Source organism: Netta rufina, assembly GCF_964035555.1.
Source record: "Netta rufina genome assembly, chromosome: W".
In the NCBI taxonomy this organism is placed as follows: domain Eukaryota; kingdom Metazoa; phylum Chordata; class Aves; order Anseriformes; family Anatidae; genus Netta; species Netta rufina.
In genome coordinates this window covers 11,027,202-11,051,985 of record NC_140139.1, presented here as the reverse complement: position 1 = coordinate 11,051,985, position 24,784 = coordinate 11,027,202, and the positions used below count along the sequence as shown (strand labels likewise).

The following is a 24,784-nucleotide window of genomic DNA, read 5'->3' as shown; positions in this document are numbered from 1 at the left end:
TATACTCCTCCCAAGAGGACAGGCCCTTTTTCCACATTTCATAGACCTTCCTCTTCCTTCTGATCTTATCGATGAGCTCCTTGCTCATCCACACAGGTTTCCTGCCCCCCTTCCCCAATTTCCTACAATTTCCTACTCTTAAGGATGCAGTGATCCTGAGCTTGGAAGGAGTGCTGTTTAAATGTTGCCCAGCTCTCACAAGCACCCTTGCCTTCTAGCAATCTAGCCCATGAGATACCCCCAAGTAGGTCCCGGAAGAGGTCGAAGTTGTCTCTTCAAAAGTCCAGGGTAGCAATCCTACCTTTTGCCTTACTTCCACCAAATTCCATCTTGAACTCCAAAATATCTACCAAATTACACCTTAGAGAAAGTTTTGCAAAAATCAACAACTTGTAAAAGAAGGAAAGGGGGGAATTGTGGAAACAAAAATGTTGTTTTTGCATGAGAATTGGTAACATAAGCACAGGAAGTACCAGGTATACTATGTATGCTGTTTCGTGGGAATGCACAGTATAAAGATAAGCTGCTTCCTGGATTTGCATAACGGGGGGGGGAGAAAACAAGTACTAGATTGATATTGATATTCAACAGAAAAGCATTGATTAGGATGTATGTGGCCAGGTGTAAGAAAGAGTGTTTTTGTGTTTTTTTGCAAAGAGATGTTAGGTTGTTTAGTAGGTTGTTTAGGAGGAAGGAATGTGGTGTTGAGATATTCTTTCAATGATAAGAAAGCTTACCAGACAACCTTGTAAAATGCAAACAATAACCAGACTCCTTAGTGCAATTAGGCGAAAATCACGGTGTCAAGTCAAGTCAGATAAGGGAAGAAACATTACCACCTCACAGAGTAAAAAAAAAGTCATGAGAAACTTGAAAAATAACAGGCTGGCAACTGAAAGCCATGTATTGTCTGTGAAGCATCAGATAGGTTGTGAACCTGGACTACCCAGTCAATGGGGAAACAGGGGAGGGTCCCGGTCGTCAAGAGATAAAGTATATAAACTGTGCTTTAAACTAGTAGGCGCGCTCCTGCTTGCAGGATGCCCACCATTGCAGTTGCAAATAAAAATGCTACTTCACCGAGATCCTCGCCTGAGACTGTTATTGGCTACAGAGTGTTTCTCACATCTACATAGCACCTCAGCACAAAAAAGCTAAATTAATTGCCTTGACTAGGGCCTTGGAATTAGCAGAAGGGAAGACACTTAATGTCTATACAGACTCTAAATATGCCTTTGGAGTTTTGCACACCCATGGAGCCATCTGGAAAGAGCGAGGATTACTGACAACAGCTGGAGGACCAATCAAGCATGGTCTAGAAATTTTTTACAGTTGTTGCAGGCAGTGCAAGGCTCAAAACTGTAGCAGTAATGCACTGTAAGGCCCACCACAATGGTGATCACAACATAATAGAGAACAGGAAAGCTGACTTAGCAGCCAAAGAAGCAGCTAGAAGAGCACCAGAAGACCTACAAGGCATGTTAGTCCCCCGTACAAAGGCTTCACTCAATCCACCAGAATATTCCACTAAAGAGATCCAACTAGCAGAAAACCAGAAAGTAAATGAATTAGTGACAGAAGGTAGTCAAATGCATGTTAGAGGGGAAGGCTGGGTAAGGCAATATTTGCTGTCTTTGACATGTTGTCCTCTCTACATAGAGATGTACAGGAGCAATTACCAATTCCACTGGATGTTCCGGTACATCTATTCTGACCTGGACATCAGGTGCTGATTTGAATGTGGAAAGACTAGCCTCTAAACATTGCATCTCTGGTGCTACCTTACTCAATAATTAGTCAGCCTTATGTGTAAAACCACACAGAATTGTATCCCAGGAAAGGGTAAGGGGGCAAGATAACCCTGGAGTGTGTCCAGAGAAGGGCTACAAAGCTGGTGAAGGATCTGGAACACAAGTCCTATGAGGAGCATCTGAGGGACCTGGGGTTGTTGAGTCTGGAGAAGAGGAGGCTCAGGGGAGACCTTATTGCTCTCTACAACTACCTGAAAGAAAGTTGTGGGGAGCTGAGGGTCGGCTTCTTCTTGCAGATAAGCAGTGATAGGAATAGAGGGAATGGCCTCACGTTGTGCCAGGGGAGGTTTAGGTGTATATTAGGAGAAATTAGGAGAAATAGGACATTTTTTTCTCAGAAAGTATATTCAGGCATTGCAAGGGGTTGCCTAGGGGGGTGGTGGAGTCACCATCTCTGGGGGTGTTTAAGGAAAGGTTGAATGTGGTTCTTAGGGACACGGTTTAGTGGGTGATACTGGTGGTAGGGGGGTGGATGGACCAGATAATCTTGGAGGTCTTTTCCAAACTTAATGATTCTATGAATCTATTATCCTATGAACCCAGGCCTGGAGGATGTGTCTGAAAAGAATAGGTGTGGTACTCATGGTATGCATGGGCCCTTAGATACAAAAATGACTAAGCTTAGTATGCATGCCTAAATTGAAACAATAAGGTAAGAAAGAGATGGCCTGAGCACGTGCAAGAACTGGGTTCAACCAGTGAACACAGTGAGGAAGACTAGTGTCAGGAACATTTTCATATTTGAATGAGTTACTGGAATAATATTAATATGTTAACTGTTTATTGGAAATATAATGAATAAGTACGTTTTGATTGTATATAACCCCTGTAGCTTGAACAATTCGGCATGCACACTAGGTGGAGCGATCCCCTGTGCATCCAGTGCCACAATTAAAGAATGCCTGCTTTCTAAAACTCCAAACTGAGTCTTAAGAGTTTCTTTTATGGTAACAATATAACTTGAAAGGCCAATGGTAAACATTTCTGCAACACTAGAAATCATAAGAAATGACACTACCGATGCTCTTGGTCGAATACAAACAGAAATAGAACAAGTATTCCAAATCGCCTTAGAAAACTGTCTTGCCTTAGATGGGCTATTCACAGCCCAGGGAAATGTTTGTGCTGTGAAAAACTGCAGCTGCTGAGTCATAGAATCATAGAATACCCTTAGTTGAAAGGGACCCATAAGGATCATCAAGTCCAACTCCTAAAGTCTATTAAATCTATGTCTCCTAAGAGTCTATGTAAATGAGAAAAAGCAAATTCAAACAAGTATTAAACAAGTCTAGCCTATCCAAATCCTCCTGCAGAGCCTTCCTACCCTTGAAATCACACCCATCAAAATGCTAATGTATGGAAATGAGGGATTTGGTGTCCTCTCCGCACACCCCTCCCCTTGTCTGTAATGCCCATGCTCAATAGAGATGTTAGGCAAGCTAAGACAGCCAATCTGCCAATCAAAAGTAGCCAGAGAGATAGTTTCACAAATTTGCTGTGCATAAATAATAGTGATTCAAGCCAGAGGTGTGCTTGCTTTGCAAAAGATTGCTAAGCACCTGACTCTGCAGAGTCATATAATTAAATACCTTCATGTGGATTCCGACTCTGTGCTTATTGGCAAGGCACAACAGGCACAAACCAATGGATAACAGCACCACTGACCACCCTCTGGGTCTGGTTGTTCTGCTGGTTTCCAGTCCACCTCACTGTCTGCTCATCCAGCCCATACTTCAACAGCTTCTCTATAAGGATCTTATGGAGGATAGCATCAAAGGCCTTCAAGGAGTCCAAGAAAACAATATCCACTGGTTCCCCCTCATCTGTCAGGCTGGTGATTTCATTATAGAAGCTTATCAGGTTGGTCAGGCATGACTTCCCCTTGTTGAATCCGTGCTGACTACTCCTGATTTTCTTGCCCTTCATTGTGCCTGAAAATGATTTCCAGGATGAGTTTGTTACATATGGAGTGGTAATTCGTGTCGGGAAAATAGTTGATATTAATAAAGAAGGGGGAGATGTGGGAGTGCCACATCTGGGGTTTCCACATGTGGGGTTGGAAAGCCCCATGGTTGAGATAACATTAGACTCTTAATGACGAGGCCATCAGGAATATAAAAGAGTTCAGAGGAAACAAAGAAGGGTGATTCAGGAGACTCCATGCAGTTTCCGGTTTCTTGTTCTCCAGCCATTAAGGCATGGAAGTTTCTGGGTGTTTGCTGTTGTTGTTACATTCAAAGTTGTTTGACCAATGAAAAGTTGTTTTGAAAAGAACTGCTGTGGAGAGAAGGGTATAAGAGGGGAGCCTGCCCTCAAGATAAAAAAAAAAAAAAAAAAAAAAGGCAACGCGATGTGATGAAGTTATGCCATCAATAAAGAAGCAGAAAGAAGGAATGAAAAAGAACAGGCTAGCAGAACGGAGACCAGGACGGGAACAGGCACATTGATTGCCTCATGAAGATAGGTTCGGCCAAACTCAGCAAACTGCTCAGAGAAGCTCGTACAGAAAGTCACTGGAAATGGGTGCACCAGAGCTGGGAAGAAGCTCAAGCTGAGAGAAGAGGACCCACGCACACAACTGCCCCTGGCTGGTAAGCAGTTGCGCATTATGGGGAATCATACGTCCTTAGAAACAAAGACTGTCCTGGTAACCTTACAGCTTATTCTCCTTCTTAACAATTGGACAGTTTATGAGCCTGAAACATGGGACCAAATTGAGGTCAAGGTGTGGGACTCTGCAACTAAAAATGACAAGGTTGCAGTGGGATTGCTCGGCACCTGGCGAGCAGTCTCTGAGGCCTTAAAGAGCCATGTGGAACCACAATCACAAACGTGTGGCTTGCCAGACAGTGAGGGAGCTGCGGGCTCCTTTACTGATCCGACTGCTACGCCATCGGCCCCTCTGCTGCTACAGCCATCAAAGGCTTTTGCTGTTCCGCCCCCTGCTGACCTGGATGTGCCTTTTGACCCAGGCCCTATTGGCCTTGAAAAGGAGATGGATATGCTTTTCTTTGATCCGGGAAGAACGGGATACATAAGGCCTGAAGACTGAGTTGCTTGACAACTTAAAGCGAGACATATTGTTCAAAAGGAATGGAAAATGGAGACTTGTTTGTAATCAAGAAAAGGAATGGAAAATGGAGACTGTTAAGTCATGGAACTTAAAGGATTGTTTGTTACCTTTTCTGATTGCACATATGTACAGGCGTACTCGAGTTTAGTATGTAAAAGTAATGTTCTGTATAGTTCGAATGTTCGATGTTCGTGTGTGCGTGTTGGTAGAGCATAGACTCCCTGCGCACCCAGCGCTGTTTACTTGCCTTTTATAAATATTCCTTTTATAAATATTACTAAATTCAGATTGAGTTGAGACTTCATTTATAACATTAAAATAACATCAATTATTCTTTTAAGTTTCATGTTGAATTATTTTTAATTCTGCACCAATACCTTCCTTCAAGCATAGGTCAAAGCACATTTACTGAAGATATTGTTTTATTTCATTAAGGGTTACTCTTAAACTATTGAAACAAGCTACAAAAGTGTTTCCCCCTCTGAATCACAGTATTATCAAAATTTAGAAAAAAAAAAAAAAAAAGCTTTTTCTTCTTTCTTTCAAAATCCTCTGCTGGAACAAATAATTCCAAAAACTATGTCTCACTTTTTGGCAAAAAAATATTTTACTCTACAAAACTGGTGTGAAACTCTGATTCAAGCATATGTTCTTTGTGGTACCACTGCAAACTGGCAGGACAGTTACAACTCTTCCCACAGCTGGAAAAATTATATTCTGCTATGGCTGCCACCAAACACAGAATCTGGAGATTGTTATTAGAGCTTAAATTTCACAGTTAACTTCTAAATATTTAGCACTGCCCTTAACTTTTTCATTCGGGAAAAATTCTGCATTCTTTCAAGGGACATTACATGTTCTGTCCTAAGCAAGTTGCTCTTTTCAAATATTATATGGGTTTTTACTCACTAGGTCTAGGTGAATGAACTTAATTATATATTTTTAAAAATAAAATTCAATCAATCCTCCTGGAAAATAAACTTCTGTAGGGAAATTAAACATTTATTTTAAAAACAAAAATGCTCAGAGAAATTCATGGAATGTTTATTTTAATACACACTCTTAGAAGATGTCAAGATACATAGCTTTGTATCACTATCAGACACAAGGTAAGGCATAAACATCACAGATGTAGTCCATATATATTTGTTGTTAGCATCAGTCCCCTAAACTTACAGAATAACGTAAAACACAAACAATAAATAATTGAAAATCCTTACCGCTTTGTACCCCATATCTGTTTTGCATGCTTTTCTCCCTGAAAACATTAGGATTCCTTGCCAGAATAGCCTGCAGCAAGACCGGTATATCTCCTTCTGGATCATCACTGCCAAGGTTATCTTTCAATTCTCTGCAGTTGTGGAAGTAAACAAATAAAGAAACAAATGTATTTTCAAATTGTAAGAAACAATGTTCAAGTTAAAAAGAAAGAAAAAAAAAGAAATAAAACAATTTACTGCTAAAATAAAGAAAAAAAAAGTATGCAAAGCACTGTTCCCTACCTCTATTTTTCCCCTCTCTTCTTTAAGGAATGGAAGGAAAATTTCCTACCAGTCCTCAAAATTATTCTCTGTTATTAAGCACATATATATCCACGGCTGTCAGATTCTGGCTATTATATAAGTTCCTTATACCCACTTTTGATCTTCTCCATAGAAGAACAACACTTGTATAGCATCAAGAAAGCATTGTAGGATTAAAAATAAGATATCCATGAATGTATAATATTCAGGTGACATATTTTATTATAAAAAGGGAAATTGGCATGTCATTGACATCACAGGATTCCCTCTGAACTATCAAAAATGTAATGGATTTTCTATAAATGCATGCGTGCTTTCATCTATTGTTTGTTTTGAGGACTTTTTAAAAGCTACTTCCATTTGATCAAAGCAATTTATTGGAATATGTAGGAAAAAGTGCTGTCAACATAAGACAATTCAAAGGACATCATACAAAAATGAACAAAACAAAATATATATTAAACAAAAAGAGGATACTTGCTGATTCAATTCTTTAATATTAAAGTTCAATACCTAATCAGAATTGACATGGGTCTTACATGGGTCTCACCAAAAAGTTTCTTTTCGTATAATGCTGGATATATAGTTTGTCTATAGGTATTATTAAACAAACTGGAACACAAATAGGTGTTGTACAATCAACATCGCGATGTTTGCACTTGTAACTTGAACAAACATTAGCTCTATTTAAAAAAACAAAACAGAAAAACCACAGTTATGCTTAAGTGTTACTTGACTGAAATAATTGGCTCTTATACACTGATAATCTGCTACAAGCCTAACAAACAACCTGCACATTCAGATTTTCAGATTCGCACAAACATCCCTCTCAATCCATTTCATTTTAATCTCAAGGAATAAGGACAGTGATGTGATATAGCTGAAGTTCAAAATACATACATGTGATCTGTTGACACCTGATTGAGACTGTGGACGAGCTGTGAAACTAAATTTTCATCCCTGCAAGCCAGAAGGCAGTTCACCTCTTCAGCTATCCGTCCATTGAAGAGTAGGCTTTTTGTTGTTGTAGCAGGTAAAGGTGATGGAAGAGGCAGCTGGTTCAAAACTGTTATCAGAAGACAGAAAGAAGTTCAGAATCATTTCTCAGAACACAATCATACAAAGATGGGCAGCCTTCTTACTCTCACATGATTAAGAAAAAACAAAAACAAAAACAAAAACAAAAGACAACTACATTTGAAATATAGGGAAAATTTCTGGATTTTTTTTTTAAACACATACAGAGGCTACACTGCTTTAAACAAAACAATGTATTCAAGTCCACTAATTATATTATTATTGTAAATATTTAAATGTGTTAAGGCAAGTTATATGGATAAAAAAAACACTTTTAAACATTCCAAAACATAAAGTTATTTAAAATGTTAAGACAGTTTTCTCTTGGAATTGAAAGCACTGATAATGGGAAGGAAGGGAATGTAAAACCCCTGTAGCTGCATGCAGTAGTCTAAGTGCATTGAGCATAATTTTCTACTCTGATCTTCAAGTTTCCACTTTGTATGGTCAGGGTAGATGGGAAAACAAAACAAAATAATTAATTCAAGCCACTAATTACATTCTCAGATTGTTCCTCTTGTACTGTATTCATTTCTATGCAAGTCATCTTCTCAATAAAAGGCTAGTGGTTTTGATTGGTATGATAATTACAATGTTAATTCACTCAGAATACCTATTCACAAATCAAAGAATCATAAAATGGCTTGGGTTGGAAGGGACCTCAAAGATCATCTAGTTCCAACCCTCCTGCCATAGGCAAGGATGTCACCCACTAGATCAGGTTGCCCAGAGCCTCATCTAACCTGGTCTTGAACACCTCCAGGAATGGGGCACCCACAACCTCTCTGGGAACCTGTTCCACTGCCTCACCACCCTCTGAGGGAAGAATTTCCTCCTAACCTCTAATCTAGATCTCCTCTCTTTTAGTTTAAAACCATTCCCCCTCGTCCTGTCATTATCTGATTGAGCAAAGAGCTGCTCTCCATCTTTTTTATAAATCCTTTATGTACTTTACTCTTGGTAAAAACATTTAATTGCTTAATTAAAAACATCCATAACAATATTTCAATCAGATTATAAATGAGCATACTATACTTACAGAGGGCATTCTTAGGTCTACATGCATAAGAAGGAAGTATATAAAATAAGAAGTCTTGACCAGATGATTGGCAGGGTTATATAGACAAGAGAAGTATAAGCCAGAAGAGGCCAAAAAGTTATCTATACAGATAAATCACTTTCATGGGTCCAAGAAAACAAGATGACTGACTTCCCAGGCTGATTACAGCTCCAAGATAAAGGTTTTAACTAAACCATTAGAAATAGCTTCAGGAAAGAAAAAAAAAAAAAAAAAAAGTAGAAAGCAACATAACAAAGATCAAAAGAAGAAGAGTACTTACGGTCTGTAAGACTAGCAATGCCTGCAAGAGTAGTGATGGGAACATGAGGCATATCCCCATTCATCCTGAAGTTCTGGGATGGTAGTGCCTTCACAGATATTTTAGTTCAGGTGCCAGCTATCATTACTTCCCATCTCCCAAGCACTATAAAGAACAAAAACAAATGACAACATTGTCTATTTAAAAGATTTTTAAATTCAGTAATATAAATGATAAATGAAATGCAGGACATAACCTCAGCTGCATACTAAGTACATTTTGTCAAGAGTAAGTAGAACAATGTAGAATTTAAATATCAAATGGCATTAAGAAATCAAAAGGCAAACTTCTGGTCTAAGAAGCAGAGTCCTTAATCAAAAATGATGCAAGATAAGGCAAACAAGAAATTTTCTTGGGTTATACAGTACTAAACCAATAGTCAGTGTCTGGATATTAAAGGTACAAAGACAATTAAAACAAGTTAATGAATTTTATACCTTATTTTGAAAGAAAAAATAAAAACTAAAAAATTGGTAGCAGAACTTCTGTTGATTCATACTGCTGTGGAGAGCACTTAATCCATAACCAGTTTAAGTAATTAGCTACGTTCACCTGCCAAGTTTGGAGAAGGAAGTATTTTTCATACAAGAGGTGGCTAGCAAAAATAAAAGGAATAATATACAGATGTAAAAATCAAGGAAACAATGTGACAAATACAAAATCTTCATGTATTTTAAAATAAGTATCTATTTCAAAATTAATCTGAAGATCTCTATTTAATATTAAACACTCTCTGGTAAAACTACTGCTAGGAACTGTATCCCCCATTCCACAAAAAGAAAAGTTTTAGTCCCACTAAACTAGCTTGTTTATTTCCTGTAAAACGGTACATTTTATATTCAACTAATTAATAAGTATGCATTCATTCAGTTTTCACTAATTGTAAAGATATCTACTAAAGATATAGTTTTAAAAAAAAAAAGTTGTCACAATAATTTCAACTGCAGTTGCAAGAAAACAAAATTTACAAAGATCACACATTACAATCCACTATTGTTATACTAATGAAATGACAAAAATTGAGCATGATATTGTCTAAAGACAAACAAAATAAAGGAAAGGAACTTGATTTTGTATACATCTGCCTACTATAGATAGGCACCTGTGCTAACAGTTTGTGAAAGAGTAAGAATTCTTCCATAAGCATTTATGTTGCCTGCTGAAGATGCTGAAATCGTGATTTGCTTACACTTACTTTACAAATCAATATTTTTGAGAATTACATTCACAATACATATAAACCAAAAAAACACTGTCATTTCCTTACTAATTTTTATCTCATTCTTTCTTATATAGGACACCACTGCTAATAAATACATACTGTTCCAAGCAAGACAAGGAAACTTAATGTTATCAGTCTTCCTATTTAAAGTTTTCATGAACCACTGAAGTTAACTTTTCAGTTTCCTTATCTACACATAACTGAATTATTTGAAGAAAAAAATACCAATGCTGAGGTTAAATAGGACAGTGAGTGGACTTCCTTTGCTACACCTGCCATGGTCTCATTCTTACCTCTAAATTACATTTGTTTATTAAAAATATAGTACATTACAGGTGTAGAAACTTAGCTAACTTAGCTAACTGCTGCAGACAGTTTTCTTAACCTGTGTGTTTCTTAACTGTGTGTTTTGTGGTGTTTTGTTTTGTTTTGTTTTTCTCTTTTTTTTTTTTTTTTTAACCAGGAGAAAACAGACTTCATACAGCCAGAGCAGTTTCAAATAATAGTCAAGGTTCTTTACCTGAAACAAACACAGATATATGTGGGAAAGTAATTTGCAGGTGGCTCTGTGCTGTTTCACACATCCCTGAATTAGAGATAATGAGGAAACAAGCAGTAGAAACAAAAACTTGAGCAAGGTTGAGATAAAGTAAATTGGCTACAGTGTTAAAGATGAGCTTTGGGCAGTGGCCAATTGCTAGCTGGCTCAAGGCGTGTGTCTGAGGGTCTCTAACAAATTGTATGACAGATTCGGGAGTGTGGACAGCGCGTGGGGCTATGGGGAAAGTATATGTAGTAGTGACAAAGGGCACTAAAGGTCTCCTGTTCAAGAGCCATCAGAAGTCTGTCTTGCATCCCTTCAAATATACACAGGATTTTAGTAGTTTCTTAGTTGCCTAAATAAGCAATTCTTTAAAAAACAAACCAAAAAGAATCCTACAAACCCATAACTTAACTTTTCCCATGATGAGTCTGCAACAGCAAACACAAAAGACCTACTAACACTTAAATTATACATACAATAGAAAGGCCATGTCTGATAATCCACTTATCCCAACTGAAACTGCATCAAAACTGACTAAAGCTATGTCAGTAGACAGCATTATTGGAAACCCTGTATGCAGCACTGAGGCAAGAAAAAAAAAATCTTAGTATTTTCAATTCTTAATAGCCTGGGGAAGGTATAACCATCAGATGTAGTCAATATTAACACAAGTTCTTTTCCAGTATTACTGCTGCAATAATTAAATTATATAGATATTCAATGGGAAAAATTCCTCCAAAACCAGACACTCAAATCAGAAACCTTCTCCACAGACACATGATAACAAACCCAAGATGGCAAGGTACAGACCTGAGAATGTATCAAGCTAGGATGGTCAGGGGAAGAGCATTCTTTATACGAGGAGAGAAGAACAGGTTAGTTTGTTTAGCTAACAAAACCAAGGTCAAGACAGAATGTGATTGCTTTCTATATGGCAATCAAAGAAGGCTGAAAGGAAGGAATGCTAAAGGCCAATGCTAACACGAAAAATAAATGAATGCATGAATGCAAACAAGAAGAAAAATGAAACAGAATCTCACCATCACTTTCTGGAGTAGCCACTTTCTGGAACAGCCTTCTACTAAGAGTAGTAGTAGAATCATAGAATCATCAAGGTTGGAAAAGACCTCCAAGATCATCTGGTCCAACCATCACCCTACTACCCCGACGTCACCCACTAAACCATGTCCCTAAGCACCACGTCCAACCACTACTTAAACACCCCCAGGGATGGTGACTCCACCACCCCCCTGGGAAATCCATTCCAATGCCTGACTACTCTTTCTGAGAAGAATTTTCTCCTAATTTCCAACCTAAACCTACCCAGCACAAGCTGAAGCTATTCCCTCTAGTCCTATCACTGGTTATCTGTGAGAAGAGGCTGAACACCAGCTCCCCACAACTTCCTTTGAGGTAGTTGGAAAGAGCAATAAGGTCTCTCCTGAGCCTCCTCTTCTCCAGACTAAACAACCCCAGTTCCCTCAGCCGCTCCTCATAGGACCTGTGTTCCAGGCCCTTCACCGGCTACATAGCCCTTCTCTGGACAGACATGTTCCAGGGCCGCGATGTCCTTATTGTAGTGAGGGGCCCAAAACTGAACACAGTGCTTGAGGTGTGGTCTCACCAGAGCAGAGTACAGGGGGACAATCACCTCCCTGGTCCTGCTAGCTACACTATTCCTGATACAAGCCAGGATGCTGTTGGCCTTCTTGGCCACCTGGGCACACTGCTGGCTCATGTTCAGGCAAGCATCAATCAGCACCCCCAGATCCTTTTACTCTGCACAACTTTCCAGCCACTCTACCCCAAGCCTGTAGTGCTGAATGGGGTTGTGGTGGCCAAAGTGCAGGACCCAGTACTGAGCCATGTTGAACCTCATCCCATTGGCCTCTGCCCATTGACCCAACCTGTCCAGGTCCCTTTACAGGTTCTTCCTACCCTCTGACAGATAGACACTTCCCCCCAACTTGGTGTCGTCTGGAAACGTACTGAGGGTGCACTCAATTCCCTCATCAAAATCATCAATAAAGATATTAAAAAGAATGGGCCCCAATGCCAACCCCTGAGGAAAACCATTTGTGACCGTTCGCCAGCTGGATTTCACTCCTTTCACCGCCACTCTCTGGGCCTGGCTATCCAGCCAGTTTTTAACCCAGCTAAGGGTGTAGCTGTCCAAGCCATGGGCTGCCAGCTTCTCCAGGAGAATACTGGGGGAAACCGTGTCAAAGGCCTTGTAGAAGTCTAGGTAGACTAAATCAGCAGGCTTTCCCTCATCTACCAGATGGGTTACCTGGTCATAGAAGGAGATGCATGTTGAGCATCTAGTCCACCAACACCCCCAGGACCTTCTCCTCAGGGCTGCTCTCAATGCATTCTCCACCCAGCCTGTATTTGTGCTTGGGATTGCCCTGGCCCAGGTGCAGGGCATTGCACTTGGCCTTGCTGAACTTCATGAGGTTCACACAGGCCCACCTCTCAAGCCTGTCCAGGTCCCTCTGGATGGCATCCCTTCCCACCAGTGTGTCAACCGCACCACAGAGCTTGGTGTCATCTGCAAACTTCCTGAGGGTGCACTCAATCTCACTGGCCGTGTCATTAAAAAAGATGTTAATCAGCGACGGTCCCAGTACTGATCCCTGAGGAACACCACTTGTCACTGGTCTCCACCTGTGGACATTGAGCCATGGATCCCAACTCTTTGAATGCAACCATCCAGCCAATTCCTTACCCACCAAGCGGTCCATACGTCAAATCCATGTCTCTCCAATTCAGAGATAAGGATATCGTTGGGGTCAAATGCTTTGCACAAATCCAGGTAGATGATGTCAGTTGCTCTTCCCCTATCCACCAATGCTGTAACCCCATCGTAGAAGGCCACCAGATTTGTCAGGCACAATCTGCCCTTAGTGAAGCCATATTGGCTGTCACCAATCACCTCCTTATTTTCCATCTGCCTTAGCATAGTTTCCAGGAGGATCTGCTCCATGATCTTGCCAGGCACAGAGGTGAGACGGACTGGCCTGTAGTTCCCGGGGTCTTCCTTTTTTTCCCTTTTTAAAAATGGGGGTTATGTTTCTTCTCTTCCAGTTAGTGGGAACTTTGCCGGACTGCCACGACTTCTCAAATATGATGGATAGTGGCTTTGCAACTTCATCCACCAGTTCCCTCAAGACCTGCAGATGCACCTCATTAGGTCCCATGGACTTGTGCACCTTCAGGTTCCTTAGACGGTCTCAAACATGATCTTCTCCTACAGAGGGCAGTTCATCATTCTCCCAGTCCCTGTCTTTGCCTTCTGGAGCCCAGCTACATGGCTGGAGCTTGTTAGTGAAGACTGAGGCAAAAAAGTCATTGAGTACCTCAGCTTTCCCCATATCCCGGGTGAACAGGTCTGAAAAACTGGGGCAGCATCATACTGATTTAACTAAAGCACCATGATTAAAGCTAATTTCTGCAGCTGCACACTCAGAACAAAACCATTACAACTAATGTATTAACTATTTTATAATTTAAGTGAACAGTGGAGATTTTCTCTTAAATCGTCAAGTATACTATTATAAATTTAACAATGCTTGTGTCATAGGTAGTTTTAAACTTCCACATTTTGCAATAACCTACTTTTCTCGTTAGTTACTATGTATATATGAATCCTTCCTAGTTATCAGTCTATAAGCTAGATCCTAAGAAAAAAAAATCACTTCAGAAATGAGGGGAGAGGCAGAAATAGCATGAATGCATATCCTCTAGTTTTCATGCAAATAAGATACTGCAACAGAGTAAATAATACATATACACCCACAAGAGGGTACATTTCTGGTTTCCAAACCAGAGCTATAGTTTAATACAATAACAGCAATTCTTTTAAAAGTTTCCACAGCTAAATGGTTTTAAAATATATTAAGGAAGGAGATATGGTTGACAAAATGTAGTTTAACACGTTACATGAGAAAAAAAAAGCACATACATTCACAATATAAATTTTCTTAGCATTAACTCAGTCTTAGCAAAGTCAGCATTAGAAGTGAACAGCAATTAATCACTGATGGAGCTGTCTTAAGGTTAAAATAGTAATGCAAGAAGCTATAGAGCCACCTGATATGAACCTAATTTTTACAACCAAATGGGGGATCGGTGCGGAGGAGGAATCCAGAAGACTCATTATTAATGATAAAAGCCCACACAAACACAGTAGCATGTATAAAACCAAGACATTCACATTACATACAGAATACTTTCACCTTCTACAATATTAGCTACAAATAAAATAAAATAAAACTTGAAAGATACAGATACAGGAATCCCAGAAGCACAAAACCAGATGAAATTCAGTGTACTACTGAAATCCATCTTTGGTTCATAAAGCGAACAACCGATAGAATCTAAGTGATGCTGACAAAGCAAGTGAAAGATTAAAGGTTGTTCCGCATCCAAAAGCAACTTACAATAGAAATATATAAATATATATCATATATATATATGTAGTAACCAGCTTTCTTCCTCTGTGGCTACTGCCACCACCCTAATAAATAACAACAACACTTAAGCCTGTACTGCCCACATGCTGCTAGTGGCAGTGACACCGAAGTAAATGGCAACAAACACTAGTAAATGTGGCAGAAGCATCCGGAGTGTAAGAGATCTGTGAATTCAAGGAAAGATGGCCATCAATGCAAGAGCACATGCACAGTTTCTACCAGAGTAAACTAACAAAATATAATTGTGCTTTACACCTGTAATAACTCCTCCTGGCAGGATAGGGGAACTGACACAATCAAACACACACAACACCCCACCCCCTCAAAAAAAAACAAAAACAAAACAAAAAAAACACCCACAAACAAACAGACAAAGCCCAAAGCCATATGCAACAAATACCTATGGGTAGTATGCAGCTTCCCTGATCTACATTACATAAATGTCCAGCAGGAAATGTTGCAAATTCATTAGAACACTTTCCTGAAAAGAAGGAATAGGTCCCTAACAGCGTTAGGACCTTTTTCTATTACAGCCATTTCCTTCTTTTAAACACAGAAAACTTTTCCCATTTGTTCTTTTTAATTTATAGAAAAACTAAAAAGCACTTATACAGCAGCGTTCTGCACTTAAAAATAACATCTTAAATAATTCAGGTGCTTTCAAACTAAGAACTCTTTAAAAGAAGACAATATCAAGTCCTTCATAAACAAATATTTAAGCACCAATTAAAAGTCTATTCATTCAGGCAATAAAACATGTCCCCAAAAATTGCAGAAAACCAAATTATATTTATGAAGTGTTTAATGATTAACAAGTGTAGCTTACTGCAGCCAAAGAGGAAAATGTAAATCCCACAGATATTTATTTTCATGGAAAATACCCAGTATACCAGCAGAGCTATGTAAATAACCAATACTGTTCCCTAGGAAAGTGAATTTCCTGCTATTTCATTAGAGAAGTAAGGCAAAACAGTCTGTTTGAAGAGCCTTACTATTAGGCAAATCAGTTATCTTAACACATGGGAATTAAAAAATTAAGTGAATGGAACAGAAATCTCGCATCTGGTTCCAAAAAAAAGATACTACTGGATCCTCCTCATTTAAGAAGCCATACAAGATCAAGTCTTACCTCATAATCAACAACCTAAACCAAAGAACTGATGTTTTAAAAAGTTGATTCGTAAAAAACACACATTATTTCTGCATGCACAATAACTTTAAGAGCTATTAGACATGAAATACCTTAGGCTAGTTATGTTCATCACCTCTGCAAAATAAAGCAGATGGAACTTCTGTCATGGAGAATTCATATATTTGGGGAGTTTATTACTGCTCCTTTTGCATCTTTTTATACTTAAACCATAAATATCCCCTTTATGAGCCTCTCCCTTCATGTCAAAGACATGAAGGCTCTCCTACTGAGAGCTCCTGAATTCTTTTTGTCCTTTAGAAGCAAACATAGAATTAAACTGTAAAATCCTAACTTTACTTGGAAGCAGTCATGATATTAAGCACAGCTGAGAAATTCACAAAGGGAAAACCCCCAAATACTTTAGTAGTTCATACATTTTATCTCCCATCCACACTACATATTCCATATGCAATTTTTATTGCAGCTAACAAAGTACATCTGTAATTACGCTGGTTTTAGTGAGCACAGCAGTTTTTCTTGCTCAGACACACAAGCAAAAGCTGATATTATATAGAGGTAAGTGAACAGTGTAAGAGCAAGAGCAATTAAAAGGGATCAGTAGGCCAGCACTTCAGGTTCCTTAGACGGTCTCGAACATGATCTTCTCCTACAGTGGGCAGTTCATCATTCTCCCAGTCCCTGTCTTTGCCTTCTGGGGCCTGGGCTATGTGGCTGGAGCTCTTGTTATTGAAGACTGAGGCAAAAAAGTCATTGAGTACCTCAGCCTTCTCTATATCCCAGGTGACCAGGTTTCCCACAATTGTGGGTCCACAATTTCCGTAGTCTTCCTTTTACGACTGACATATCCAAAGAAGCCTTACTTGTTGCCCTTGATGTCCCTGGACAAATTTAATTCTATCTTGGCTTTATCTTTCCTAACCTGATCCCTGACTGCTTGGACGATTTCTCTGTATTCCTTTTTCAATAATAAGGAAATAAGGAAATAATAAGGAGAATAAGGAAAAATCTTAAGTTTCACATTGTAAATTTCTTTCATAACTTCTGGTATAAACTTAAATAGAATAGAAGTGAGTAGAACAAATAAAATAGAAGATTCACAATGATATTTCAAGATTGAACCACTGTTGATCTTGAGGGAGAACAATGTCAAAAATCAAGGTGAGACCAAGTTAAACACTGTAGGTCATATAAAGAGATTTGATTGTGGGTGATCAATAGCGTTGGTTTTTTTTCCTACTTAAAAGAGCAAAGCAGAACCTTAATTCATAACACACAAAATAACTGAGAAACTTTTCCTTTGAGGAACTGTGCTAAATGTATATATTGATAAACAGTGATACCAAGCATATTATAAGAAAACTCCTGAACTGAATACATTACTTGCTTTCATGCCCCTTATCAGTAAAATTTGCATCAACTGAAGCTTTTGTCTGTTTTCAGTGACAAACACATTTTTTTCATTTCATTTGCAGACTATTTTGAAAAACACTGAACACAACACTTCTGTAACAGCTACCTCCTACTTCCATAGCAATTCCAGAATGCACAAAGAGAAAAGAAGGCCAAAGTGCTTACTTCAGTCTATGAAACTTACTGTGAAGTAAGTTTCTTACAGTCTAAGAAACTTACTTACTTCTAGTCTGGTTATGTTCTGCTCTTTTAGGTCTATGCTTCTCCAGCCATCTTTCACAATACCCAAGGGTGTGACAGAGTCACAGGGCTGGAAAGCTGAAACTTAGCCTCTCAGACAAGTGCACACGTGTACATGCATACACATGTACAGAGACAGGAGAAGAAACTGGAATGAAGAATAAGCTTAAATACATACAATCAGTAACTACAGTTGGTATGCCCATGGTCTTATAGAATGGGATTTCTGCTGAGTCAGAGGACAGCACAAAGACAAGCCAGAAGGAAGACAGTTACACTTCCCCAAACTTTTATGAACACAGCTTTTAGGCAACTGAGGAAACAACATCTTATTGTTTTCTGACCTGCCTCTCTCCTGCCCCAACTGCTTATTATTTTCCTTGCATCCATGATTTATATATTATTCTTGTTCTTCCATAAAATCCGGTCTGCAGCCATGCAGGTATTTCTGCAGAGCTTTCCTTTTCAGTATGCAACACAAGGAACAGCAGAAATCGAGTTACTTAAATTTGACAGGACAAAAATATTACCATCAAGTTGCCACTGCAACTACTCTCCGCTACATAGATACATAATCCATAGCAACAAATACAGGAAATCATATACCAGAGACATTGCATATACTTGTTTTTCCTTCTCTCTCTTCCCCCCCACCTCCACCTCTTTGAGGAAGAAGGAATAAAAGGGCTATTAGCATGTTCGTGGATCCACAATTTTGCATAAATCACTATTTTTCTCCAAAAATCACAGAACTGTTGATGTTGGAAGGGACCCTCTCAAGGTAATCACATCCAACCCTCTGCTCATGCAAGGACATCAAAAGCATATTGCCTAGGAACTGAGCAAAAAGTAAAAATAAAGGTTAAAAAAAGTCATTGTACTCAAACTGACTACATATTTTATTTTCTTTATCAGTAATCTTCATTATATATGGCAAAACAACCTGACTTTGTCTACAACAAAATAAATCCAAAGACAATTCAGCCACTTCACAACACAGAATCATAGAATATCTGAGTTGGAAGGGTCCCACAAGGATCATCGAGTCCAACTCTTGGGTCCCCAAAGGACCGCCCAAAAAATCATACCATGTGTCTGAAACTGTTGTCCAAATGCTTCTTGAATTCTGACAGGTTCAGTGCCGTGACCATTTCCCTGGGGAGTTTATTCCAGTGCCCGACCACCCTCTTGATGAAAAACCTTTTCCTGATATCCAGCCTGAACTGCCCCTGTCACAGCTTCAAGCCGTTTCCTCGGGTCCTATCACTGGTCACCAGAGAGAAGAGATCAGCACCTGCCCCTCCCTTGCGAGGAAGCTGTAGACCACGATGAGGTCTACCCTCAGTCTTCTTCAAGCTGAACAACCCAAGTGACTTCAGATGCTCCTCATGCGTCTTGCCCTCCAGACCCTTCACCATCTTCATAGAACTCCTTTGGACAATCTCTAACAGTTTTATATCTTTCTTATACAGTGGCACCCAAAAGTGCAGAGTACTCAAGGTGAGGCCACACCAGCTCAGGGTAGAGCGGGACAATCACTTCCCTCGACCAGCTAGTAATGACATGCTTGATGCACCCAAGGATACGGTTGGCCCTCCTGGCTGCCAAGGCACACTGCTGGCTCGTGTTCAGCTTGCTGTCAACCAAAACCCCCAGATACTTTTCTGCAGGGCTGATCTCCAGCATCTTGTCCCCCGGTCTGAACATATAGCCAGGGTTGCCCCATCCCAGGCGCAGAATCTGACACTTGCTCTTGTTAAGCTTCATATTGCTGGTGATTGACCAGCTCTCTAATTTGTCCAGATCTCTCTGCAAGGTCTCACTACCCTCAGTGGAGTCAACAGCTCCACCCAATTTGGTATCGTCCACTAACTCAGTGTCGTGGTTTAACCCGACCGGCAGCTAAACACCATGCAGCCGTTCGCTCACCCTCCCCCCTCCCTCTCTGGGACGGGGGAGAGAAATGGAAAGTGAAGCCCGTGAGTTGAGATAAAGACAGTTTAATAAGACAGGAAAAAAAAAAAAATAACAAAAATAATAATAACAATAATAATAATGATGATACAATGGGGATAATACGAAAGTAATAATAGTATGTACAAACAAGTGATGCACAATGCAATTGCTCACCACCCGCTGACCGATGCCCAGCCTAACCCCGAGCAGTCCGGCCCCCTCCCCCCGGCTAGCCACCCCTATATATTGTTTAGCATGACGTCAGATGGTATGGAATACCCCTTTGGCCATTTTGGGTCAGCTGTTCTGGGTCTGTCCCCTCCCAGCTCTTACTGCACCCCCCAGCCTGCCCGTTGGCAGGACAGAGCAAAGGCTGAGATGTCCTTGGCTTAGTATAAGCACTGCTCTGCAACAATTAAAGCATCGGGGTGTTATCAGCACTCTTCTCATTCTAAGCCAAAACACAGCATTCCACCAGCTACTAGGAAGAAAATTAATTCTGTGCTAACTGAAACCAGGACATCTATCCACCCCTTATTCCATACCATTTATGTCATGCTCAGGTTACACTCTTTTCCATACATTCTAATTAGTCACCTATAGTAATCATGGTAGTGATAACATACAGTATAATATACTATTTAACATGGTGCAATTCAGTTCATGGGCTATTCTCACCCAGTATTAAATCTCCTTGAGGTACACACCGGACCTCTCCGTTCTTTTGCATCACCCACCAAGTATATCCAGGTCCCTGAGCGAAAACAATTCCACGAATAGGTTTGCCTTTTCCTGAGGCAGGAGTAGCCCAGACTGTTTTACCCAGCATATTTTTTACATGCACTACAGGAACGTTATCCCCATCTACAGTACGTAACAGGTTTGATTGGGCAGGTCCAGCTCGGTTGGCAGATCCCCTAGTATTGACTAACCAGGTGGCCTTTGCCAAATGCGTATCCCAGTTTTTGAACGTCCCAGCGCCCATTGCTTTCAAGGTAGTCTTTAACAGTCCATTGTATCGTTCAACTTTCCCGGAGGCTGGTGCATGATAGGGGATGTGATACACCCATTCAATACCATGTTCTTTGGCCCAAGTGTCTATAAGGTTGTTTCGGAAGTGAGTCCCATTATCTGATTCTATTCTTTCTGGGGTGCCATGTCGCCATAGGACTTGCTTTTCAAGGCCCAGGATGGTGTTCCGGGCGGTAGCATGAGGCACAGGATATGTTTCCAGCCATCCGGTGGTTGCTTCCACCATTGTAAGTACGTGGCGCTTGCCATTGCGAGTTTGAGGGAGTGTGATGTAATCAATCTGCCAGGCCTCTCCATATTTATATTTCAGCCATCGTCCTCCATACCAAAGAGGCTTTGACCGTTTGGCTTGCTTGATTGCAGCACATGTTTCACAGTCATGAATAACCTGTGCTATAGCGTCCATGGTCAAGTCCACCCCTCGATCACGAGCCCATCTGTATGTTGCATCTCTACCTTGATGGCCTGAGGTGTCATGGGCCCATCGGGCTATAAATAATTCACCTTTATGCTGCCAATCCAGGTCCACCTGAGCTACTTCAATCTTAGCAGCCTGATCCACCTGCTGGTTGTTTTGATGTTCTTCAGTAGCCCGATTCTTGGGCACATGAGCATCTACGTGGCGTACTTTCACAGCCAGGTTCTCTACCCGAGCAGCAATATCTTGCCACAATGCAGCAGCCCAGATAGGTTTGCCCCTACGCTGCCAGTTGTTTTGCTTCCATTGCTGTAACCATCCCCACAGGGCATTTGCTACCATCCATGAATCGGTGTAGAGATAGAGAACTGGCCATTTTTCTCGTTCAGCAATGTCTAAAGCCAGCTGAATGGCTTTCACTTCTGCAAACTGACTCGATTCACCTTCTCCCTCAGCAGCTTCTGCAACTCGTCGCGTAGGACTCCATACAGCAGCCTTCCATCTCCGATGCTTCCCCACAATACGACAGGACCCATCAGTGAACAGGGCATATTTCTTTTCATTCTCTGGCAACTGGTTGTACAGTGGGGCTTCTTCAGCACGACCCACCTCCTCCTCTGATGATATCCCAAAGTATTTGCCTTCTGGCCAGTCCATGATCACTTCCAATATTCCTGGGCGACTGGGGTTTCCTATTCGAGCCCGCTGAGTAATCAGTGCAACCCACTTGCTCCATGTAGCATCAGTTGCATGATGCGTAGAGGGGACCCTTCCCTTGAACATCCAGCCTAGTACCGGTAATCGGGGTGCTAGGAGGAGCTGCGCTTCAGTACCGACCACCTCCGAAGCAGATCGAACTCCTTCATATGCTGCCAATATCTCCTTTTCAGTTGGAGTATAGCGGGCCTCAGATCCTCTGTATCCCCGACTCCAAAACCCCAGAGGCCGACCTCGAGTTTCCCCAGGTTCTTTCTGCCAGAGGCTCCAGGTGGGGCCGTTCTCCCCGGCTGCAGTGTAGAGCACATTCTTTACATCTGGTCCTGTTCGAACTGGCCCAAGGGCTACTGCATGGACTATTTCCTGCTTGATTTGTTCAAAGGCTTGTCGTTGTTCAGGGCCCCATTCAAACTCATTCTTCTTGCGAGTTACTTGGTAGAGTGGGTTTACAATCAGACTGTAATTTGGGATGTGCATTCTCCAAAACCCCACAACACCTAGGAAAGTCTGTGTTTCTTTTTTGTTAGTTGGTGGAGACATAGCTGTTATTTTGTTGATCACATCCATTGGGATTTGACGACGTCCATCTTGCCATTTTATTCCTAAAAACTGGATCTCCCGTGCAGGTCCTTTGACTTTATTTTGTTTTATGGCAAAACCGGCTTTCAGAAGGATTTGGACTATTTTCTTCCCTTTCTCGAAAACTTCCTCTGCTGTGTCACCCCACACAATAATGTCATCGATGTACTGCAGGTGTTCAGGAGCTTCCCCCTGCTCTAGTGCAGACTGGATCAGCCCATGGCAAATGGTAGGGCTGTGTTTCCACCCCTGGGGCAGCCTATTCCAAGTATATTGGACTCCCCTCCAAGTGAAGGCAAATTGTGGCCTGCACTCTGCTGCTAGAGGGATGGAGAAAAATGCATTAGCGATATCAATTGTGGCGTACCACTTGGCTGCCTTCGATTCAAGTTCATACTGAAGTTCCAGCATGTCCGGCACTGCAGCACTCAGTGGTGGCGTCACTTCGTTCAAGCCGCGATAGTCCACTGTTAGTCTCCACTCGCCATTAGACTTTCGCACTGGCCATATGGGACTATTGAAAGGTGAATGAGTCTTGCTGATCACTCCTTGGCTCTCCAATTGACGAATTAGCTTATGGATGGGAATCAGGGAGTCTCGGTTGGTGCGATATTGCCGCCGGTGCACAGTTGTGGTAGCAATTGGCACTTGCTGTTCTTCGACCCTCAGCAACCCCACAACAGAGGGGTCCTCTGAGAGACCAGGCAAGGTAGATAATTGTTTAATGCCCTCTGTCTCTAAGGCAGCAATACCAAAAGCCCACCGGAACCCTTTTGGGTCCTTGCAGTATCCTCTTCTAAGATAGTCTATGCCAAGGATACATGGAGCATCCGGACCAGTCACAATGCGGTGCTTTTCCCACTCATTCCCAGTCAGACTCACTTCAGCCTCCAATACAGTCAACTGCTGAGATCCCCCTGTCACTCCACAAATATAGATGGGCTCTGGTCCTTTATAGCTCGATGGCATTATAGTACATTGTGCACCGGTGTCTACTAAAGCCTTATACTTCTGTGCGTCTGATGTGCCAGGCCATCGAATCCACACAGTCCAATAAACTCGATTGTCCCTTTCCTCCCCCTGGCTGGAGGCAGGGCCCCCCTAATCCTGGTCAGAATCTTCCTCGTTTCTGTGTTTGAAGGACTGTCTGCTGGAAGTTGGAGCAGCAAACTTTTCGGAGAATCCCTTTTTCCTGATTGTTTTCTTTTGCAACTCACGTACCCGTGCCTCTAGGGTCGCGGTAGATTTTCCATCCCACTTTCTCATGTCCTCTCCATGGTCTCGTAAGTAAAACCACAGGGTGGCACGGGGTGAGTACCCACCATATCGTCTTCCTTGTGTGGGTGAACGCCTACCCCTGACAGCTGAGACACTGCTTTGTACAGGTGCGAAGGAGAATAATCTCTCTTCAAGTTGGTGAACCTTTTCAGAAAGTTTCTCCACAGTGTTCTCTTTTGGTCGGTGGACACTTGTTGGTTCAGGTGGGGAGGACAATAGATTCTCTTCAAGTTGGTGAACCTTTTCAGAAAGTTTCTCCACAGCTGAGACGCAGGCCTGTAAGGAAGAGGAGAGACTTTCTTCGTACTGCCGGAGTTGTTTAGCCGCTTCACCCACTGTGGGTTCCTCATCCTCTTTCCAGGCCATTATTGCCAATGAGCTGGCATATGATGATGGTGCACTCCGTACAAACTTCCGCCACATGGGTCGTGTACACTTGACTTCATCTGGATCTGTGGATGTTTGATTGAGGTCTGGATCCTCATAAATCACTTCCCGTACGGCTAATTCCCTCAGGTACTGGATTCCCTTCTCCATAGTGGTCCACTTGCCTGGTAGACATAAAATATCTTCCTTGAAGGGATACCTTTCCCTCACAGCTGAGAGGAGACGCCTCCAGAGGCTGGTGGGTCGTGCTCCATCTGCAATTGCTTTGTCAATGCCGGCGTCTCGAGCAAGGGATCCCAGCCGCTTGGCTTCCCTGCCGTCTAATTCCACACAATTGGCTCCAGAGTCCCAGCACCGGAGCAGCCAGGTGACAAGCTGCTCACCTATACAGCGACCAAAATCTTTTCGCACATCTCGTAGCTCGCGCTCGTTTAGGCTTCGGGTAGTTACTGTTGCTCTTTCGGCATCCTCATCTTCCTCCTCCTGAATCCTTGACGGCCCAGCGTCGTC

The 24,784-nt window shown here is 41.4% G+C and overlaps 1 protein-coding gene across 4 annotated transcripts in view; it reads right to left on the bottom strand.

Annotated features, from left to right (window-relative positions):
• Positions 1-24,784, bottom strand: part of LOC311220786 (nipped-B-like protein) — a 194,445-nt gene that overhangs the window by 111,145 nt on the left and 58,516 nt on the right. For all 4 annotated transcript variants that reach the window (XM_084304368.1, XM_084304367.1, XM_084304369.1 and 1 more), the window contains 3 exons: positions 8,825-8,968; positions 7,308-7,473; positions 6,105-6,235 (listed from right to left, as the gene is read on the bottom strand). In XM_084304368.1, the coding sequence (XP_084160494.1) occupies positions 6,105-6,235; positions 7,308-7,473; positions 8,825-8,888 (361 nt within the window). In that variant the 5' untranslated portion in view covers positions 8,889-8,968. The remainder of the gene's footprint in view (positions 1-6,104; positions 6,236-7,307; positions 7,474-8,824; positions 8,969-24,784) is intronic.